This window comes from Sorex fumeus, unplaced genomic scaffold, assembly GCF_029834395.1.
Source record: "Sorex fumeus unplaced genomic scaffold, SorFum_2.1 ptg000122l, whole genome shotgun sequence".
Classification (NCBI taxonomy): domain Eukaryota; kingdom Metazoa; phylum Chordata; class Mammalia; order Eulipotyphla; family Soricidae; genus Sorex; species Sorex fumeus.
In genome coordinates this window covers 21,667,785-21,690,155 of record NW_026606179.1, presented here as the reverse complement: position 1 = coordinate 21,690,155, position 22,371 = coordinate 21,667,785, and the positions used below count along the sequence as shown (strand labels likewise).

At 51.2% G+C, this 22,371-nt stretch overlaps 1 protein-coding gene across 3 annotated transcripts; it reads left to right on the top strand.

Annotated features, from left to right (window-relative positions):
* Nucleotides 1-443: 443 nt before the first annotated feature.
* MAG (myelin associated glycoprotein) lies at nt 444-21,568 on the top strand. Of its 3 annotated transcripts, XM_056136483.1 has the most exons (12): nt 444-515; nt 9,460-9,519; nt 10,503-10,571; nt 10,746-11,114; nt 13,005-13,301; nt 13,439-13,696; nt 14,662-14,922; nt 18,842-19,129; nt 19,421-19,517; nt 20,222-20,321; nt 20,549-20,587; nt 21,245-21,370. In XM_056136483.1, exons 3-11 carry the CDS (start codon nt 10,526-10,528, stop codon nt 20,573-20,575), a joined length of 1,743 nt encoding a protein of 580 aa, XP_055992458.1. In that variant the 5' UTR covers nt 444-515; nt 9,460-9,519; nt 10,503-10,525; the 3' UTR covers nt 20,576-20,587; nt 21,245-21,370. The 3 variants fall into 3 exon arrangements, with proteins under 3 accessions (XP_055992458.1, XP_055992457.1, XP_055992459.1); XM_056136482.1 differs by lacking the exon at nt 20,549-20,587 and having other exon boundaries at nt 21,245-21,568; XM_056136484.1 differs by lacking the exons at nt 20,222-20,321; nt 20,549-20,587 and having other exon boundaries at nt 21,245-21,446.
* Nucleotides 21,569-22,371: the final 803 nt, after the last annotated feature.

Sequence of the window (22,371 nt, the reverse complement as noted above, 5' to 3'; positions counted from 1 at the left end):
GGGCAGGATGCGGGCACCAAGCATGGTGGGGCGTCTGGAGAGGCTGGAGGTGACACCGGAGGCAGGAGTGGGCAGGTGTGTCCCTCCCCCGTGGCCTCTCCTGGCCTCTGGGGGCTGAGGTTATATAGCGCATCATCGCTTCCAAGCGAACCGCCCGAGTAGCCAGGACAATGCCTCTGTTCTGGGCGTGAGAACATGCAGAGGCGTTAGGACCCCCTCAGCCGGAACCCAGAACCAGGGTGCGGGATGAGGAAGAAGGGGGTGCTCGTGTGGCAGCACCCCAGCCCCTCCAGGAAGGAGCTAGTAGAACCCGGGCGTCAGGCTGCCTAGTAGCTCCGTGATGACAAGGGCCCCTTTGTGCCCCCTCCCCCGGGGGCAGGGAGGAGCTGGGCCCTGGAGGCAGGCGGCCCCTGGCACCCAGGGGCAGGGGAGGGGCCGGCCAGTGGGGGCCTAGACCCTGGGCATCCAGGGGACTGTGCCGGGTGGAGCAGAGGGCACAGGACAGGAGCTCCCGAGTGAGTACCACAGCGCGAGGACCGGGGCAGAGGCGGGGGAGCAGGGGTGAGGGCTGGAGAGGACCAGGCAGGCCCCCACCCAGGCAGGTGTGAGGCAGGCGGGCTGGGTGATGGAGGGTCACTCAGGGTGAGCCGGCCCCCACTGGGACGTGGAGCAGAGCTGCTGAGGGGTGCCTTGGAAGCGGGCAGGACTATGAGGCAGGGAAGCAGGCTCCGCTGGGAGCAGGGACAGAAGGAAGGGCCCTTCTCAGCACCACTTTCTCTGCAGTTCCACAGGGACAGCTGCCCTGGGCTCCCTAGTTGTGCAGAGTGAGTGGAAGTGGTCTGGGGTTGAGGCACAAGCTCACCCATCCCAAGTAACCAGACACCCACATCTGGCCATCTGGGAGGGGACTCGACAGTGCTACGGGTGAGCAAAGCCCAGCATCTGGGCCACACACACACATGTGTGTGTGTGTGCATGCATGTGCCCGTGTGTGTGTGTGTGTGTGTGTGTGTATGCATATGAGCAAGTATGTGCATGAACCCATGGGCAAATGTGTGTGAGCACTTATGTGCCTGTGCCCACGTGCAAGTGTGTGCATGTGTGTGTGTGAGTGTGTACGTGTGTGTGCGTGTGCCTGTGAGTGACTGTGTGTGTCCTGTCTCCCCTGGGGGAGTCTTAACCCCAATCGTCATTTCTCACTCTTCTTTCATTACACTTCACCAGAAAAGTTTCTAGATATGTTTTATCCTAATCCCACCCTGACCCATGACATTCTCCTACCATGGCTCCCGGATGCCTCTATGAGCTGCTTGAGGCCTCTCAGAGTCCCAGGGACCCAGGGGCTGTCTCTGCCTTGGTGCCTCATGTCTGTCCTGGTCCTCCCTGTGTCTGTCCATCCTGTCCAGGGCGCAGGATTCTATCTGTGTTTGTGAGTGTGTGTGCACATGTGTGTGTGCATCATTTCTGTGAATGCATTCGTGAATGTGTGTGTGTGTGTGTGTGTGTGTGTGTGTATGTACAAGTATACTTACCTGTGTGTGTGCCATATGTTCCCGAAGGCCATGCCCAGGTCTGTCCAGGCATGGAGCAGACAGGGGGGGGGCTCAGGTGTGACTCTGTGGCAGCATGTCGGTGGTGCAGGGATTTGGACTCCGCCCAGGCCTGGAGGTGCGTGAGTCTCTGTTGCCACCCTGCTCACATTTCAGACCCGCACTGTGAGCGTCTGTGCCGTGCATGCGTCCCTGTGTGTTTGTAGTGGTCTGAGTGGTGCGGGCCGGGAAAGCAGCAGCTTGGGTGACTCGGCTCTGGCCTTGAGCTGACCCCGGAGCCACCGGTGCCCGGGGACTCACTCTCCCCATCCTTCTCCTCCCGGCCCCACTCAGCATCCAGCCAAAGGGCTGGACGCTCTGGTCACCCCACTTGGCCCGGAAGCCCCCCAGGAAGAGGCACCCTCTCGCTGCGGGAACAGGGCTCTTTTGTACCGACTCTGGCCTCTGTGCAGGGTGGGGACAGCGGGGCTGCCTGTGGGGTGGGAGAGGGCGGCAGGAATTCACACGGCATGTCGGGAATGCCGATGCTGTGAAGCTCGGTCATTGATGGGGCTGGGTCCCTGCCTGCCACCCCCAGGCCACTGTAGGGGGACATCTGCTCCACACCCCACTCACCCCTCCCCCCACCCCGTCTCCTCCACCCAGTGCTCTTCCACTCCCTGTTTCTCCCTCCGTCTCAGCTTGGGGGTGGGGAGGTGTAGTCACAGAGTCGCCTCCGGACTGTGTGGGACAGCCCCAAACATCCAAGAGACCACATGGGCAGCCTTACGCCAGGCCACAGCCCACGTGGCTGCCAAATCCAAAGTCCAGTTCTCGCCACATCAAACCGACCCAGGAGAGGCAAGAGTTGGTGTATGAAAAACAGGTTTTATTCAGGGACCTGCAACTCGAGAGTTGGGGGGGGTGGTCCTCAAGGCCTTGGGGACAAGGGTCAGGTTAGGACTTGGGGTTCATCAAGGGCTGGTGAGAGCAGGAGGCAAAAGCAAAAAAGGGCAGAGGCAGGGGGCATGGGAGTAGGGTGCATGAGGGCAGAGGTTTGAGATGTCTTTTGACATAACGGACCTGTCCTCTGTAAAACTGAAGACAGTTCTGCTGTGTGACGTCAGCCTTGGAGACGTGTGTGGGTCGTTGGGGCTGGAGCAGCTGTTGTTTGTTCTTTCCTCGCATCAGTGACTGACAGGTTATGGGAACAGCTCTTGGCATTAGGGAAAAGGCAGAGGGGAGGAGTGAGTGAGTGGCCTGTCTGTGGGGTCTCTAGGGCCTGCTCACTGTGGCCCCTCACTGTCTGTATCTCCTTCCCTTCCTGTGGAAGTTGGTCCACTCAAACAACCCACTTTCCTTATTCCTGGCTACTTCCTATTGAAAATAGGCAACATGAGAACTTGAAGTGGAAGTGGTGATAGAAATTACTCTGGGTTAGAAATAACATTTCGTCCCCTGGTGTAGGAAATCCAGCACAAGAGTGAGTTCTTTAGCTTGGGGTTTCCCAATTTTTCCAATTGTCTTTTTTCTGCACACAAATTGCAGACTAGAATTGTTCGGAACCCTTGATAAACCGGGGAGACTGTTTTGGGAGCCACATGTGGCACTACTCAAGGCTTACTCCTGGCCCTGTGCTCAGGGATCTCTCCTGGCAGGGCTTAGGAGTTCATATGTGGTGCTTGGGACTCTAACTTCAGTCGGCTGTGTACAAGGCAAGTACCCTACCTGCTGTATTATCTCTCTGGCCAGAGGGGAAAAACTATTAGGAACACAATTAGGAACACAACACCCAACTTGAATATTCCTTCCAATATGGCTGGTATCCAGGACAGTAGGTTTGTAAGCTAGTCCCAGACACTTGCAAACACTGCCAAGTTTGCTGCAGTTCGAAGCTGTGTTTATTTGACAGTCCATGCCAAAGGCGTTAATTTCATCTCGAAATGCCTTTTATGTAAGTTGGAATCCCTACAGCCAATGGTCTTGTGGACTTTTGTCCAGGCATGTTGTTATGAAGATCATTCTGAAGTTGACCTCAAGTTCTCCATTACCCAGTGTTGTATGGTTTTAGAAAGAGGTCAGTTTCGGTTCCTCAGTCCCATAAATCCAGAAAACAAACAACTGAGCATTAGTTCAGAAAGTCATTGCCAGATGTTGGAAAAATTTAGAATTTATCCTAACTCACAGGTAAAAGTAAAAGGCTTCAAAAATGTTTAGGGAGACTCGAATCTAATGTCCACCAAAAGATAATTTACTAAAACATTTTTCTCTCTCCGCTTCCCCCCAGTTCCACCAGATAATGCCCATCCAATTAATCTGTTTGAAAATTAAGTTTATGAACATAACTTCAACCCCTGTTCCACCAGATAATGCCAGTCCGATGAATCTGGCCAGCTGTTTTGCGTTAGCACATCAAGTGCAGGGATAACCATATTGATTCTTTTAAAACCTGTATAGCTGGAACTTTCAAAGGGAACAGCAAAAAAGAGACTCAGATCAAGCTCTTAAACGGCCTCTCAGGGTCACTCTCCTTTTTGAAGAGTCATCTGTAATATCTGTATTTAGAGTTAATTGCCCTTTTCTTGGTTCCCAAAATGTCCTGGGATTTCTGGACTTTCAAAGGAGCAACTTTTCTTTGCCTTGATTTTTGGTTTGTTTTTGTTCCACATCTGGAAGTGCTCAGGGCTTATTCCAGGCTCTGTGCTCAGGGGTCACTTCTGGTGGACTTGGGGTATTACAAGGGGTGGGAGGATTGAACCTTAGATGCCCTAGTGCAAGGCAAATATCTGCCTGATGTACTACTGTTTCAGCCTCATTCTTTGCCCTTTTGAGAGACTTCTGTTACAGGCTTGACGGAATACTCTGAGCAAGGTATTTGGTGTTTTCCTCTTCTTTGGCTTCGTGATTGGTCTTAATTCCTGTAGTAGTGTACATTCCAATCAGTGTTTGTAACACCCCCTATTTTCCAAGTTATTTATTACATGCGCAAACACACACACACACACACACACACACACACAAAGACAGAGAGAATAGATATTCCAGAATTTACGTAAACACATTGCTGGGAAAATAAGAATACGTGCTAAAAGGTTTTACATTCTGATGGTGTCATAAAAAGATGTGCTCTACCAAGTTGCTGGAAGTCATAGCTGTCTCAGAAAAGGAAAGTAGTTCTTGGGTCTGAAAAAACCAAAACATTGTTTCGAACGAAAAGTCTTTTAAAAAATTATATTCACCCTCAATTAATTCTCCTGTAAGAAATCTAAATCTACTGTTAGTAATTTTTATTTTGGTGGCAGTGGTGTTAAGCATCATTCAGAGGAAAAGGGGGATGCCCGCAGGAATTTGATGATCAGACGCCCACGAACCAGGAATCCATCTGGGGTCAGCTGCGTGCAAGGCATGACCTTCCATCCGTATACTATTTCTCTGGTTCCCTCTGAAGTTAGCAATTTTTCTTTACCATTTTAATTGAATTACAGTGGTTTGTTGTTGTTGTTGTTGGTTTTGGTTTTGTTTTGTTTGGGAGCTACACCTGGCATGCTAAGGGGTTACTCCTGGCTCTGCACTCAGTAATTACTCCAGGTGGGCTCAGGGAACCAGAGGGGTTGCTGGGAATTGAACTCAGGTCACCTGTGTGCAAGGTGAGTGCTTTGTGTGCTGTTTTCTCTCTCCAGCCTCAAATAACAGTGTTTATAGTATTGTTAATCATACTTTTCATGCATACATCGTTTCAACCACGCACCCACCAGCAGAGAGTCTGCTTTTTGCCACCATGTCCCAAGGACTCCTACCAGCCACTATCCCCACCCCTGAAGTGATCTCAGTTATGTTGACAAAAATCTCTAGTTCTGATGCCTTTGGCTGTGTTGTTCTCTTATGACAGTTCTTTATGTCCCACATATGAGAAAGATCTCTTTTCTGTTGTGGCTGTTTATTTGGTGTGGTGACACCTATGCACATATAAATATATAAAGCTAAACTCCAGAAATCCCTCAAAATTGTAAATCAGTGGTGACTTGCATAAAAATTTTTCAAAATCTAGGTATCAATTTTTACAGGTAGATAAATTAAAAAATTTAATAGTATAACAAACTTAATGTATGTTATAGGTAAATATAATGTATTTTAAGATTTACATGAAATAGATAACCCCTACAGATATACAATTTAATAAGAGTGAGGACTGGAGAGGTTAAAATATTAAAGGAATATCTAAGTCTATAAAAGTATAAACTATATTTTATTTTACAAAGTTAATGTTGGTTTTAATGTTAGAACATATAGCATAGATGATGCTTAGTATCTGGATTAATAAGTAAAAGAAGAAATCTTTATAGATGTAAGAATCACCTGAGTAGACTTAGAAAGGACATTAAAAAGAAATAAAACTTTAAGTCATTATTTTAAAAGTATGGAAATCTTAGCTAGCTAGGAATAAATGGACTTTTCTCAATCTAGTTGAGCTCAACCTTATGTACCATGAGTAAATGCCATATTCGTTGGAAAAGTACTAAGAAATTTTTCTTGTCCTTTAAAGAAGTTCCTTTGATTCTTCAACTGATTTCAAATTTATGGATTCCCAAAGGGATAGCATGCCCTGAAAACTTAAATTGAATGATAATTTAGCTGGAAAGAGTATTCTTGAGTAAGGGTTTATTTCACTGACTCCTCGCCCCCCCCCCCCCCCCCCCGACGTACTGTCTTCCCGTTGTTCATCGATTTGCTGGAGTGGGCATCAGTAATGTCTCCATTGTGAGACTTGTTGTTATTACTGTTTTTTGGCATATCGAATATGTCATGGATAGCTTGCCAGGCTTTGCCGTGAGGGCGGGATACTCTTGGTAGCTTGCCTCTGAGAGGGATGGAGGAATCGAACCTGGGTCGGCTGCGTGCAAGGCAAATGCTCTACCCACTGTGCTATCGCTCCAGCCCCTTATATAACCATCTATTCTCTTCTGGTTCATAGAGCCTCATTTGATAGATCTTCTGTGAATCTTACGAGTTTCCCTTTGTATTAGTTTCTTCTTTCATCTTGCTGTTTTAATATTCTACCTCTGACTTTGTTTTTTGTCATTTCAATTATAATATTTCTTTCTGTTTGTGCCTGATTCACTGGGACCCCTAAGGCCTCTTAGATTTGAGTGCCTGCACACTTCTCAGAACTCAGAAAAAAAATTTATTTTTCTTTCTGTTTTTGGAACACAATTGGCAGTGCTTAGTGATTACTCCTGCTTCTGCATTCAGGAATATACTTCTATGAGTGCTTAGGGTGCTAGGAATTGAACCTGGTTTGCTGCATGCAAGATAAGAGTCCTACCCACTATACTATCTCTCTGGCCCCAAGATCTAGGAAATTCTTATGTATGATTTTTTTTTTGGCTAGTGATTCTTCATCAAATATGTAAACTTCTTCGAAAGTCCTGATGATTCTCAACAAAATTTTCTGAGTAAGGATACTTAGTGTCTAAAAGTAGACCCTAGAATTAGACAGGCTTCATTAAACACCGTTAGCAGTGCAACACAGAGCATACTTACCTCACTTAACTCGCTTATCTTGCCTATAGAATGGGAATAATCTTACAAAATGGTTTTCTGAGTATGAGATGGGTGAGTTAAACAACACAAGCGAGGTACTAGCGTACAAGTTCTCTGAAAATACTAGATTTTGCCATTATCTTTTTTTATATGCTTCTGTATCCTTTAATCCCATTACATTGCCCCACTTTCGATTATTTGTTGTTAAGTTTAGCGAGTGTTTTACATACCTTGGTTAGCCCTTTGTCCAATGCATGATGTGTGAATAATTTCTTCCAATTGATAGTGTGTCTAGCCTCATTTCCTTAACAAAGCAAACACTTTTTCAGTTTAATGCAGTCCCACTTATTTATTTCTTAAATTTTTCTTTGGAATAAAAAATAGAAATAAATAGAATAATATAAAAAAAAAGTTCTGATGATTCTTAGATCGTTCCTCTTGAACTCATCCCTTAGTTCTCTGGTGTGCTGTTCATTTATTTTCAGATTTTTCCCCATATTCTCTTGTTTTCCAGAGATTTCCTCCATATCATATTGCAATTTACTGATCTTTTCCTCAACTGATGTTATCTTGCTGCTCAGGGCTTCTATTGAGGGTTTTTTTAAAATTTTATTTTATTTTTCTTTACTATACTCTTAATTTTTGTCAAGTAAGGATTTATTAAGAGTCTAGCTTTCCACTGGTTGGAAATTGTGTAATTCTTAATTTCATTTAGTTTCATGACACATCTATATTCTAGACTATCTAACTCCTTTCTTATGAATCTCTGTGAGCACAAAGTACTAGAGCTAATAATATTTGAAAACAGTAAAAAATTATAAAATGATCATAATCAAAGTTCCTGCTGACAAGTTTTTCTTTGGAACTCCAGAAAAAATGCCCTCAATTGATCAGAACATAGAGGACCTTACGGAATTTTACATATTTTTAGAAAAACTCATGTTAATATTAATGTATGTACTAAGGTTACATTTCCAGGGCCAGAGAGATAGTACAGAAGATAGGACATTTGCCTTGTAAGCAACTGCCCTGGGTTCGATCTTCAGCATTCCATATGGTCCCAGAACACTGCCAAGAGTGATTACTGAGTGTAGAGCCAGAAGTAAACCCTGAGTATCACCAAGTGTAGCTCCAAACATAAAATAAGTTTACATTTCCCAACTGATAATATTTCTCACAAAGTTTCATTATATTAAACTGGTCTAAAATATATGTTTTTCTGTCTCCATAAGCGGTAATAACAAAATTATTATTTGGGTAAGGTAAGGTAAGGTAAAGGCCCTCCTGTTGATCGTCGATTTGCTCGAGCGGGCCCAGTAACGTCTCCATTGGAGACTTTGTTGTTACTGTGTCTGGCATATCGAATACTCTCGGTAGCTTGCCGGGCTCTCCGAGAGGGGCGGAGGAATCGAACTCGGGTCAGCCATGTTGGCTGCGTGCAAGGCAAACGCCCTACCCGCTGTGCTATTGCTCCATAACAATTATTTGGTAATAACAAAAACGAACTCTTCTAAGACTGCAATATCTTATCTTAAAAGGTGTAAAGCCTTACCTGTATGTATGGTATAATACTTAATTACCCATTTAACCAGTGTCAAAATCAAGAGAAATATTAAAACTTCCATGGACGCAAATAAAACTTAACTTTTTAAAAATTATAATTAGGTTTCTTAATCTTAGTTATCAAAAAGTTTATCATGATAACACATAATGTCTTTTTTCCTAGACAAGCAACATAAACAATTTACAATGTTATTAAAAACTGACTATAGTTTTAACAATATCTTCCTTCCTTCCTTCCTTCCTTCCTTCCTTCCTTCCTTCCTTCCTCTTCCCCTTTCTTTCTTTTTTCTTTTTTTGTAAATGAGATAATCCAAAGTTAGTTTCACCTACATCTATTACAGATGTCAAAATTTATCTTAAAATGTTTGTTTATGGGGTCAGAGTGATAATAACAGCAGAAGGGCATTTGCCTTACAAGCAACTAGGTATGATTCCTGACATCCCTTATGGTTCCCCGAGCCTGCCAGGAATGATTCCTGAGTGCAGATCCAGGAGTAACTCACGAACACTGCCAAGTGTGGCTCCCAACACCAAAAAGTAAAATAAAATAAAGTTTTGCTTTTTTTGTTGAGGAACTATGTCTAGCAATGCTCAGGGGACCATGCGCGCAGGCCTCTTGAATGCAAAGCATGTGCTCCAACCCACTGAATGATGTCTCCAGCCCTAAGAACAACATTCATAACAATTCAGTAGACCCCAGCCAGCTTTCAATGGAGAACAAGATGGTGTCTGTAGTGTTCACCCACAGTAGTAGATACAGAAAGCGGGGAGCAGGGGTGCTCATGTCCCCACCTCCTTGTACCTAGCTATGTGACTTTTGTTCCAGGTTGACTGACTAACAGCTTTAGGTGGGACCACAAGATATTCCCAACTCAGGGATACTCAGGTAAGGGGCACTGTACCTACTTCTCCTTCCCCCTGGCTTCTCCTGCTTTCTGTTTCCAGTCTAGCCTTGGCACTGTCCTTTCTTTCTAGAGATCTATAGGTCCACTTTGGTGATGGGAACAATCAGCTTACAAGCTATGTGGTCTTGGGCAAATCACTTAATGTCTCTGGGTCGCAGTTATAGAACATTTTTCTTTTTCTTTTCTTTTTTAAATTTTTGTTTCTTTAGGATCACATCCAGTAGTGCTCAGGGCTCTGAGCTCAGTGCTCAGGAATAACTCCTGGTAGTGCTTAGGAGGACACTGGGGTGCCAGCCATAAGCAAAGCAAACACCCTCTCTTCAGCCCTAGACATTATTCACTTTAATGTTTTTTGGTTGATGGGCCACACCTGATGGTACTCAGGGGTTACTCCTGGCTCTGCACTCAGGAATCACTTCTGCTTGGGGGACCATATGGGGTGCCAGGGATTTAAGTCAGGTCAACTGCGTGCAAGGCAAGTGCCCTACCCACTGTACTATCTCTCCGACCCTTTAATGTATTTTCATAGGCCATATCTAGCAATGTTCTAGGGCTCGAGCTCACTCCTGGGGGTGCTCGGTGGGCAGGGGTGCTCAGTAGGCAGTGTAGACTGATGATTTGATGCTTGGGCATGGCAAGGTCCTGACATCATCAGGATCACCCTCAGTGGAGCATGCCATGCTGGAGGTGGAACTTGGGACCTCACTCAGGCTAAGCCTGAGTTCTCCTGCTTGAGTCACATCTCTAGACCTGGACCTCAGCTCTAAAAGGAGGAGAATTGTACTTTTTTTTTTTTCAGAAAGCACAAAGGAATTGATCAAGCAAAGGATGCAGAGTGAGCACATAGTCCCTTGATAGGCGTGTTTGTAGTGATCAAACTTAGCAGCAGAAACTAACACCTGATCTAACCCCTTTCTGGAGCCTTAATACAAACACCCCCTTTTCTCTGCCCCTCTCCTCTCAGCTGTCACTCACTCACTGTCCACAATGATATTCCTCACGACACTGCCTCTGTTTTGGATCATGATTTCAGGTAATGGATGAGGGTGTCAGGAACCCTGAGGTCTTGGCCCCTGAGCAGGTTCAGGCTGTTTCTACGGGTTCCTGGGACCACCCCCAAACCCAGATCAATGGGAAGTGATGGGAGTGCAGGGTGGTTTGGGGGAGGCGATGTCCCCTCAGCCTCTGTGGTCCTGCTCGCCCACAGCCTCTCGAGGGGGACACTGGGGTGCCTGGATGCCCTCGTCCATCTCAGCCTTCGAGGGGACGTGTGTGTCAATCCCCTGCCGCTTTGATTTCCCGGATGAGCTGCGGCCGGCCGTGGTGCACGGCGTCTGGTACTTCAACAGCCCCTACCCCAAGAACTACCCCCCGGTGGTCTTCAAGTCACGCACCCAAGTTGTCCACGAGAGTTTCCAGGGTCGCAGCCGCCTCCTGGGGGACCTGGGCCTGCGGAACTGCACCCTCCTGCTCAGCAACCTCAGCCCCGAGCTGGGCGGCAAGTACTACTTCCGCGGGGACCTGGGGGGTTACAACCAGTACACCTTCTCGGAGCACAGCGTCCTGGACATCATCAGTGAGTCTCTCCGAGCTGAGCGCGGGCCGGGCGGGGCAGGCAGGGCTGTAGGGAGCTCCCCCAGCTCCCTTCCAGGGACTGGTGGTGTCGTGGGCATGGGTGACAGTGCAGGGTGAACCCCAGTGCCCCCACAGATCAAGCAGATAGCTGACACGAGCAAAGCTGGGCCCCAAAGAGTCTTGCTGCTACCTTCAGAGGCAACCGTTACTCTTACTCTTCTAGAAATGTCGACAGAAAGGCAGTGGTGTCAGGGGGGAAGAGTAAGGTCCTCTGCATGCCTATTGACTGGTGACTCTGGGAAAAAGATTTAACTTCTCTGAGCATTGGTTCCTGCTCTGGAAAACAGGGATGAGCCCAGCGCTTCTGGTTCAGGGAGAGAATAGTTGGCAAGGGCTGAGTGGAGCCTGGCACCAGGCACCACCTCGGCTGGAGAGGAAGCAGGGTCTTTGTCTTGCAATATTCTGAACTCTTAAGAGAAATCAGGGTTCTGTATGTTGTTGTTGTATAATCACCTAGATCTTAAACATTGGTCATTTATTTCTTTATCGATTCTAAATTTAGGCCATATACAATACAGCTCTAGATTTGGCAATTAGGAAAGGTTGCTGCCTACTTCCAGGAACTCTCAGGCCTGGGACTCAGATCCCTCAGTGGCACTGAGTCTTTGTGAGGGGCTTGAGCAGGCCTTGATGCAGAAAGAGACCCATAAGTACAGTCAGACATGTACGCCCCACACGCACTCACGTCACACTCAGATCACCTGCACTCACACACATACATACACAGTCACATCACATACACACTTACATGCATGTACTTACACACACTCTAATATACATATTTAAGTCACATATACATTCACATGCATTTAGATCACATATATGCATTCACATACAAGCATACACTCAAATCATATACACCCATGTACTCACACATACACAGATACATACATGTACTCATATTTACATATGCAAATCATATACTCACACATATACAGTCAAATCACATGCACTCGCATACACACTTGTATTCACACAATCACATGTATTGAATCCATGTATTCATGCATACACAACCAATCGCATACACACTCATACACATATTCACACAAATCACATACACTCAGATCACATACATTCAAACTTCACATACTCACATATACCTATGTACTCACATACATACCTCTGTACTCACACACTTACATATACACATGTGCTCACATATACACATTCAAGTCATATATACACATATACGCATACATATGCACTCTCATTGCATGCATACGCTCACATGCACACATATATTCATGCATATAGTCTCAAACCACGTGCATGTATGTACTCACAAACATACACTCAAATTACATGTGTGCACTTACATAAATGTATGGACTCCACATACTTAAACCCATATATACACATGTAGTCACACACAGTAAATTTACACATTCACATACACACACATACATCAAATCACAAGCACACAGACTCTTATACACACACTCACACAGGTTGAGGGAAAACCATAGCAAAACCGGGTAGGAGAGAGATTACTTATGGAATCTTAATGTAATATCCAGAGCAAGGTGATGAGGTCAGAGGACCAGGGGTCGAATCTCATTTTTAGCCTGCGTTAACTGTGATTTCATGAGCAAAATGATATTGTCACCTAGCAGTGTGGTGGGAAGGACCAGCCTAGTTCCACACTGTGCTCATGGCTATTCTGACTATGGAGGGCTCTGGAAGAGATAAAAAAAAAAAAGGAGGAGAGAAGGGAACTTTAGAGTCAGGGGTGGGGAGAAATCTGGGTACCAGGAGTGGAATTAGACTAAGTGGGGTGCCCCAAAGTCCAGTGTCGCTTCCTCAGCCTCCTTCTCGCTGTTGCACATAGACACCCCCAACATCGTGGTGCCGGTCGAGGTGGTGGCAGGCACGGAAGTGGAGGTCAGCTGCATGGTCCCTGACAACTGCCCTGAGCTGCGGCCGGAACTGAGCTGGCTGGGCCACGACGGGCTGGGGGAGCCCACGGTGCTGGGAAGGCTGCGCGAGGACGAGGGCACCTGGGTGCAGGTGTCCCTTCTTCACTTCGTGCCCACCAGAGAGGCCAATGGCCACCGGCTGGGCTGCCAGGCCTCCTTCCTCAATGCCACCCTGCAATTCGAGGGCTACGCCAGCCTGGATGTCAAGTGTGAGCCTGGGGGATGGGCTAGGGGCGGAGTCAGGATGGGGCGTGGCCCGATGGGGGCGGGGCTCTGGGCGGGGCCCGAGGAGGGGCGGAGCCTGCAGCTCGTGGGTCTAACTTGGCCTTGATGCTCCCATCATCAGATCCCCCCATCATCGTGGAGATGAACTCCTCTGTGGAGGCCATCGAGGGCTCCCAGGTCAGCCTGCTGTGTGGGGCCGACAGCAACCCGCTGGCCCTGCTGACCTGGATGCGGGACGGCACCGTACTCCGGGAGGCCGTGACCGACAGCCTGATCCTGGTGCTGGACGAGGTGACCCCTGGGGAGGACGGTGTGTACGCCTGCCTGGCAGAGAACGCCTATGGCCAGGACAACCGCACCGTGGACCTAAACGTCATGTGTGAGTCCCGCCCTGGCAGGGGGTCTGAAGCCCGGAGATTGGGGTGGTGTGTGTGGGGGGCGGTCTATGTGTGTGTGGGGGGGGTCGGTTTCACTTGGGGGCGGAGCTTTGGTCCTGGTTGAGACCCGGAAGGGAGGGAGGGAGGGGGGGACTCCAGGGCCAGGCGCCCCTCTCACAGTGTCTGCTGAAAAGAAAACCACACACTCCCTCCTCCTCCTTCCCCCACCTGGTGACAGCACCCGACAACAAAGGGCCCTATTATAATTTTAGTGGGAGGGCGGAAGGCAGCCTGTGCCTCCCTCAGTCCCTGTCCACACTTTGTACATTGTCGCCAGGAAGCAGTGGCTGATGAGAACAGATTCTTAGCTAGAACCATGACGATGTCATTTATTCAGTCCTTCATTCAGAATCCCCATTCCTCACCCACTTAATTTTCCCCGAAAACACTTATCTCCAACTTGCCATTTAAAAAAAAAAAGTATATTTTAAAACCAACGGTGGTATCTACCATGTAGGCAAGAGTTCATCTACCTTATTGGAACTAGAATATTGTCCACCCCCACCCCCCTTAGTAGGTCCTCATGGATGATGACATTGGATTATTATTAAACCCATTTTCCAGATAAGAACGCGGAGGCCCAGCACAGTGGGTAGGGTGCTTGCCTTGCACACGGCCAACCCAGGTTCGATTCCCGGCACCCCATATGGTTCTAAGCACTTCCAGGAGTGATTCCTGAGTGCAAAGTCAGCAGTAACCCCTGAGCATCGCTGGGTGTGGCCCCAAAACAAACAGAAGAACATGGAGGCCCAGAGAGATTAAGACACAGCCTGGAATGGGCAGGGTTGGGATGCAAGCCCCAGGACTGCAGAACCCTTGTTCCGCAAACACACTGGGGGCCTGGGGTCTTCTGGCTGGCAGAAGAGACACCTCCTAGTCTGACCACGGCCCCTGTGCTGCTCCCCAGATGCCCCCTGGAAGCCCACAGTGAACGGGACAGTGGTGGCCGTGGAGGGGGAGACGGTCTCCATTCTGTGCTCCACGCAGAGCAACCCGGACCCTATTCTCACCATCTTCAAGGAGAAGCAGATCCTGGCCACGATCATCTACGAGAGCGAGCTGCAGCTGGAGCTGCCTGCCGTCACACCCGAGGATGATGGGGAGTACTGGTGTGTGGCCGAGAACCAGTACGGCCAGAGAGCCACCGCCTTCAACCTGTCAGTGGAGTGTGAGTACTCGTCCTTCCCACCCCCGTCCTCGCTAATGGCCAGCAGGACCTGACCCTCTGGCACCCCTACCCAGTGGAGGCATCAGTGGGTGATGGGCGAAAGCACTCTGTACCCCAGCCTAGGGTCAGCTTTGTATCAGCAGAGATAGGGAAGGAGGAGAGCTAAGTTCATAGCTTGGAAAGTCCTATTTGAGAACACTGGGTCCTTGTATCCTGGCATGTACTTTCACCCAAGGGGATTTCTGGATCTGGTGGCCACAGGCCCTTTGCATGAACTGAAGCAGTGACTATGCTATCTCTCCTCATGATGTCCTGCTAGGGACCTGGATATGTTGGAAGATCTGTATGGGTACCCACTCATATCACCCTGTAGGGGGACATCCCTGTGGGGGAAGTTCTGCTACACTTCTGGTTGCTAGACAGGGAGAACAGAGACCCAGAAAGGAGATGCCACACAGCTCGATGAGACGAATCCTGGTGGCTCGTTCCACATCTACGCTGCCTGGAGTGGGCCGTCTGCGAATTTCCTTCAGAATACACCATCAAGCAGATGAGGGGGACACAAAGGACACAGGATTCCTTTGGGAGTAGCTGTGGGCACACAGAGATCTGCCCCACAATAGAACTCATCAATCCCAGCCAGCTTCCAGCACACCACCCCCCACCCCTGCTCCCAATCTCCCCGCCCCCCCAACTGCCACTCAGAACTCAGTTCATTTGGAATCTTTGGAAACCCATTTAGAGAGTGACCTGCCTATCACCCCACTACCACCACTAGCTGCTGTGTTCCTCAGCTTCACCAAGTCACAGCTCTTGGTTTTGGGGGGTACAGCTTCGAACCTCTGGGCAGAACCCCTCAGGCACCCTTCCCTCCAAGTCTGTCCCCTTGGAGAAGGCTTTCCAGTCTTAACTGCCAGGCCTGGGGGTTCAGCGGAAGTACTCGCAGCACGTGTGTGTGTGCATGCGTGTGTGTGTGTGTGTGTGTGTGTGTGTGTGTGTGTGTGTAGGGCATGGGGGGAGAGCATAGCTTGCACTCTTTGCACGTGGAAACTTTGCTGATTGTGGGGTGCTCTTCACCCCAGCTTAAGAGGAGGAAAATGAATATTCAGTTCCTGCTGTCCAGCCTCAGGCTGAGTCAGTCTCGGGCACATCCGCCTTGCTGCTGTGCCTTAACTCCCATCTCGGAAAGATGGGCATGCTAACAGCACTGACCGCTAAAGACAGCTGAGAAGACAGGGAGGGTGTCTGGGGCTCCCATAGCTAATGGTTCTCCTAAGTCTGGCCCTCACCTTGACCTCCCTGCAGGCGGAGTCAGCTGTGTTCCTGCAGCTGACGCTTTGCTCGGGTGCGCCCTCTGCTGGAATAGTAATCCAGTTCTAACCTCTGCAGGAATGGTAGTTGACAGTTTTAACCATAAACCCAAGGGTGGGAGGGTCCATATCTGCACAATGAAGGCACCAGCCAGTCTCTGGAGCTTCTGACCAGTTAGGAGCCATCAATCCAGATGCATATTTCAAGTTCCAAGGTCCAGAGAAGGTGATTGGGGTCACCCATCAGGAAATGGCAAAGCTAGGATTCAAGCCAAAGTGATCCCACCCTAAATTCCCCATGCTGGTGGGACTTGGGTTTGTCTGATGTGAGTCAGGGTTCGGCCCTCCCACCTCCAGAGGATGTGAAGATGCAGAGCACAGGTGGACAGGATGTCCTTGCTCTCCTGAATGTAGGAGCAACCCTGTCATCATGGCCCCAGTGGGTGGTCTTGAACGAAAGGCCTTTATAAAGTTCAGGTTTGTCATGAGATATTGATAGCAGGTGCGTTTATGCACTGCAGCAGGTATGGCACAAGTCTGCAATGGGATGTCTAATATTTTTAAAAATTTTTATTTATTTTTAAATTTTTATTAGTGAAACACCATGAGGTACAGTTGTAGACTTACAAATTTTTGTGCTTGGGTTTCAGTTATACAACGATCAAGTACCCATCCCTCCATCAGTGCCCCATTTTCCACCACCACAGGTGCCAGTATCCCTCCCAACCCCCACCCCCCCACCCCACCCTGCCTCTGTGGCAGGGCATTCCCTTTTGTTCTCTCTCTCTTTTTGGGTGTTGTGGTTTGCAAAAGAGGCATTGAGTGGCAATCATGTTCTGTCTATATTCTACTTTCAGCATGCTTTTCCCATCCTGGAAGGATCCTCCCAACACCCTTTATTTGGTGCTCCCTTCTCTATCTGAGCTCCCTTTTCCCCTAGCATGGGTGGCTGGCCTCCAAGCCATGGAGCAAAATTCCTGATACTAATCTCAACCACTCTTGGGTGTTAGTCTCCCATTTTGTTGCTTTATGTTCCCCAGATGAATGCAATCTTTCTGTGTCTATCCCGCTCATTCTGACTCATTTCGCTTAACATGATACTTTCCATGTAGTACACTTGTATGTAAATTTCATGACTACATCTTTTCTAACAGCTACATAGTGGTTGTCTAATATTAAGATTTTTTTGGGGGGGTCGCACCCGGTCATACTCAGTGGCTGTTCCTGGTTCTGTGCTCAGGGGTCATTCCTGGTGGTCCTTGGTGCTTTACTCTCCATGCTATCTCTCCCATGGCTGTCCACTTTTCAACGTTACATACATGTCCATGTGAGGGGCCATTGGGAAGACTCTATCATAAGTTCTTCTGGCTATGGGGCTCTCTGGCCCATCCTGTCACCTGCACTTCTTTCTTGCAGGAAATTGAAAATGGGGATGGGGGTGGAGTGATAAGGTAGGGACAAAGAAAAAAAAAGATCTTTGCCCATGTTTAGGTGACTGGGTCAGAACTAAGGGAATGATAGTTCCATTTAAGTGAACAGAGGGGAGTGTAGGAATCTTTTAGAGAGAAAGACAATAGTTTAAACAAGCAATGTTCAGTGTTCTAGTTCATATTTTGGAAAATGAAGGGGAAAACCCCAACCTGCGGGGTTGGTAAAGCCTTCCCCATGCTGCTCAGGGTGCTCTGGGGCCACTTGCAGTTCTTGGACCAATTGGTTGGTGGGAAGGTCGGAGGGTGCAGCACTGCTCAGATCCTGTGGTGACCAGGGACCACCCCAGTGATGCTGGAGGGAGCATCAGGGCTACCCTTGACAGTGCTGGGGGTTAGCGCAGGTGATTTGAACCTGTGTGGAGCCCATGCAAAGCATTTTCCCCAACCCCAGGACTATGCCCACACATCAGGCTAATTTACAGAAGAAAGCAAAGCTCAACCAAGGCGCTCTGGGGTGGGGCTTGACCCCAGGGACTATAAGGAGGAGGGCAGGGATGGATGCAAAGGCGAGGAAGCAGGAGTATCTGCAGGATGGAGGGAAGGTGAACCTGGAGCAGCCCAGGGAGGAGCCGGGGGCACAGGGCAGATAGAGAAGTGGTCAGAGAACCCTGGTCTGAGTGAGCCCGTAGGTGGCTGCTGGGGGTGTTGGTGACCAGGCTGAGTGATGTCCCGCTGGGAGAAGAAGCAACCTGAACTGGGGGAACAGTGGAGGCCTGTGGGCTGAAGGGGGATTACCACGGAGAAAGGAGGCAGGAGGACAGAGTGTTAAGGCCCTGCAGGGCCTTGAAGACCCAGGCAAAGAATTCAGTTTTATTCCCAGTCACTCAGGGTGCAATTGGAAGGACATGAGGTCCCTGCTGGATGCTCCGTGGTGTGACTTTATGTGTGAAAGGATTCGTGGAATCCCAAAGGCCAGTGCCAAGGGCAAAACGCTCTTCTCTAAGATAGCTACTGTCACTCCCGGGGCCCCCATGGGACCCCAGAGAGCCAAGCCCTGCCCTCCCAGTCCAGGTCAATCCCCGCCCCCACACAAGCGCCTCCCCTTACAAGCCCCGCCCTACAGCCAGCCCTGTCCGTGGGCTCCCGCCCACCCACCGGGTCCTGCTCTCCTCCCCGCAGTTGCCCCCGTGATCCTCCTGGAGTCTCACTGCGCTTCGGCCCGGGACACAGTGCAGTGCCTGTGCGTGGTGAAAGCCAACCCCGAGCCGTCGGTGGCCTTCGAGCTGCCCTCGCGCAACGTGACGGTGAACGAGACGGAGCGCGAGTTCGTGTACTCGGAGCGCAGCGGCCTCCTGCTCACCAGTGTCCTCACGCTGCGGGGACAGGCGCAGGCCCCGCCCCGGGTCATCTGCACCTCCCGCAACCTCTACGGCAGCAAGAGCCTGGAGCTGCCCTTCCAGGGAGCCCGTGAGTGGGGAGGGGGCCGCTTCGGGGACCCCCCCCCAGATCCCTGCTGACCGCTGCCCAGCAGCCACTGAACGGGCCACTCAGCTGGCGAGTGAGGAGATGCCTCCCGTGGTCCCCAGTTCCCCCGTACAGAGGCGGGGGGTGGGGAGTGAGGGTGGGGGGGGTGAGGGGGAGAGGCTGCCCCAGCACCCCCCACCCCTCCCCTCCTTACCAGCCCTTCCTCTGGGTGACTCCAAGCAGCCCAGCCACTGTCCTCAGCCCTGAGGGGGCCTGGATCTTCTCTGTCCTCAGACCGCCTGATGTGGGCCAAGATCGGACCAGTGGGAGCTGTGGTCGCTTTTGCCATCATCATTGCCATTGTCTGCTACATCACCCAGACGCGCCGAAAGTGAGTGAGCCGTGGGTCCCCTGGCCAAGTGCGCCTCCATGGATGGGGATCAGTCAGTGGGGGTTGGGGGCGTGCTGAGGGCTGGGCAGGGGAGTGGGGAGGATAGATTCTGTTCTGGACCGGTCTCGGGGCGGGGAGAGGGGTTCCAAGCCACAGGAGCCCATGCCAGGACCTGGCACTGGGCACTTGCCGCCAGCCATGGCCTCTTGCCCACCCCTGTGGCTTTGGTGGCCTCCTGACGCCCAGGAACTCTCCTGCACACATGCCGGGAGATGGGGGAGCCCAGCCCTCCCTCAGATGCAGCTAAAGCATCAGTCTCAGTGGGTTCCAGAAGCTCCGCCATCAGCACAGACCTGCTCCCAGGCCAGGCCCGAAGCTGTGCCTCCCTTGTCCGTCTCTGGCACACACATCCATCTGCATCCTGCGAAGGACTCCACCAACTCCCCCGTGGCTGGCTGCAGGAGGGGCAAACGGACCCCAAGAAGCCAGGCTGGGGGTCTCCAGAGCTCTAAGCTGGCTCCCGCTTGGCCACGTGGCAGGGAGGGCCGGGGTGGGATGGGGGCTCCTGAGCAGCCTGGGCCCCACATAGGCCACCGTAGAGAGCCATGGAGAAGTGTCGGGGGTCCCCGAGGACTGGGGGTGCAGGAAGGAAGGGCGGAGGGGGCCTGGGAGTCCTGCAGGGGCTGACCTGTCCTGCCCTGCAGAAAGAACGTGACAGAGAGCCCCAGCTTCTCGGCGGGGGACAACCCCCCCGTCCTGTTCAGCACTGACTACCGCATCTCTGGGGCGCCGGAGAAGTATGAGGTGAGGGCCCGAGGCCTGTGGCTCCAGGCTGGCAGGAGAGTCCCCATGCGGGGCACAGAGGGCCTGGGAGGGGCCCGCGGGCCGGGTTGTCACAGAGGGGAGGGAGGAGGTGTGGAGGGCTGGGAGGGGTGCTGAGGCTGAGGCCGTGAAGGAGCATGGGGGTCCGGGGTCCCAGGAAGGCCCCGTCTCCCTGCCCGCGTCTGTGAGCGCATTTCCTTCTCTAATAGTCCAAAGCGGTCTCTACCCTGGATTGAGCGCCCCAGGAGGTAGGTTCTGGGGCCTCAGTGTACCTGCCCCCGGGCCCTCCCAGGGCCGGGGGGTGGGCATGCATGTGTGTGTCCTGTCACATGTCCAGCTGGGCCTGCAGAGTCTGAGCTGCCTTGTCTGCACCGTCCCCTGCTGTTCCCTGGCATCTGTCTGTGGCCTCTGTCCTGTGTGCATGTCCAAAGGCCCTTGTGGAGGGGGGGGCATGGAGTGAAAGCCTGGCCAGGCAGCCAAGCCACACTGCAGGACCTCCCCGCTTGAAGAGGGGGACCCCCAGACCACGCCCAGGGGAAGGATTTCCTGAGGACTGAGAAGCTGTGGAAAGGCGGGGTTCTGAGCAGGTGGCTGTAGTCTGGGAAGGAGTTAATGGGTGAACCGGGTACGTTCCCCCTGACCCCCACCCCAATCCTGTGTGGAGGAGGCCTCCCTGGAGACACTGAATTGGTAGGTGATGCTCAGGCTTAGCAACCAAGAGCTGTTGTGTCATGGGGGCAGGGGTGGGCCGGGTGAAGACCCCCAGAGAGGGAACAGTGGCCATGAGAAAGGAGGTTCCCACAGAAGGGGGACTCCCCTGGGAGTGGTGGGCGTGTCTGCCACTCCAGCCTTCCCCTCTGCCCAGGGGGACCCGGGCCTGTCTAAAGGGTTGGTTCCCTTCCTAGAGCGAGAGGCGCCTTGGATCTGAAAGGAGGCTGCTGGGCATTCGGGGGGAGCCCCCAGAGCTCGACCTGAGCTTCTCTCACTCGGACCTGGGGAAACGGCCCACCAAGGACAGCTGCACCCTGACGGAGGAGCTGGCGGAGTACGCGGAGATCCGCGTCAAGTGAGGGCACTGGGGCCGCCCGCACGGCCGCCCCCCTCAGGACCCTCACTGGCCCCCTCTGGCTGCAGGCTTCCCGCTTCCCAACAGTCGCAGGGCCGCCAAAGGACTGGGGTTGGGGTCTGGGGGCCTGGCCCCGCTCCCTCCAGGTGCCCCGCCCTGCACCCCACCCCACCCCACCCCACCCCACCCAGTGGCTCTCCTCTAAAGTCCTTTAACCTCATCCGTCGGGAGAGGAGCGCCGTTGTCTGTCCGTGTTATTTATTGCTATCCCCTGCCTGGTCTCCTGCCCCCATCCTTGGCCCCCGACCCTGGACAGAAGGGATGTGAAATAAATGCCCCCAAGCCAGAAACCCGTCTGGATCCTTATGATTTCTGCCGCCTCCTGTGGCGCCGACCTTCTCCTCCTCCCCACCCCTCCACTGGGCTCTGTGTGTTGGAATCTCGCCTGAGCCCAGGCCTCCCTGCATCGAGGGGCTGCCTGTCTGTGCAGTCAGCAGGGGGAGGCTGTGACGGAGTGCTAACCCTCCTCCTCACTTCAGCCACGTTCAGGATCATCCAGGGCATGGGGCTGGTGCTGCTCTGGTTATGACACCCCCAAGAGATGGCAGCTGTCCCCTCTAAGGCGCGAGGGCAACCTCTTTACTGCAGGCCCCACACTCCCTGTTGTCCCTCCACCTGGCTGGCTTCACTCACTGACATTTCCCTAGTCCCTGCTGTGGGGGTGGGGGCTCCTGGGGGTGGGAGTCAGTGTTCTGTGAGCCTTTGAGAGTTGGACTGCCTCCCCTGTCATTCATGCTGTACCATGCAGCTTCTGCCTCTCAAACTGCACTGCATTTGCTTCAGAAGACGTCAGTTAGGCATCGCTGGCATACTCAGTTGCTTCCTGCGAAGTGACCTCCAGGGCTGGCCTGTGAAGATGATGACACTGATGCCAGAAAAACATTCTAATTTTCCCAGGGTCCCAGA

Excerpts from the sequence above, each read along its gene's own strand:
- MAG (XM_056136482.1), top strand. The coding sequence starts at position 10,526 with ATGATATTCCTCACGACACTGCCTCTGTTTTGGATCATGATTTCAG. Across the intron at positions 19,130-19,420 it reads GCTGCCCTTCCAGGGAGCCC|ACCGCCTGATGTGGGCCAAG; the intron begins GTGAGTGGGGAG and ends CTCTGTCCTCAG. Across the intron at positions 19,518-20,221 it reads ATCACCCAGACGCGCCGAAA|AAAGAACGTGACAGAGAGCC; the intron begins GTGAGTGAGCCG and ends CCTGCCCTGCAG.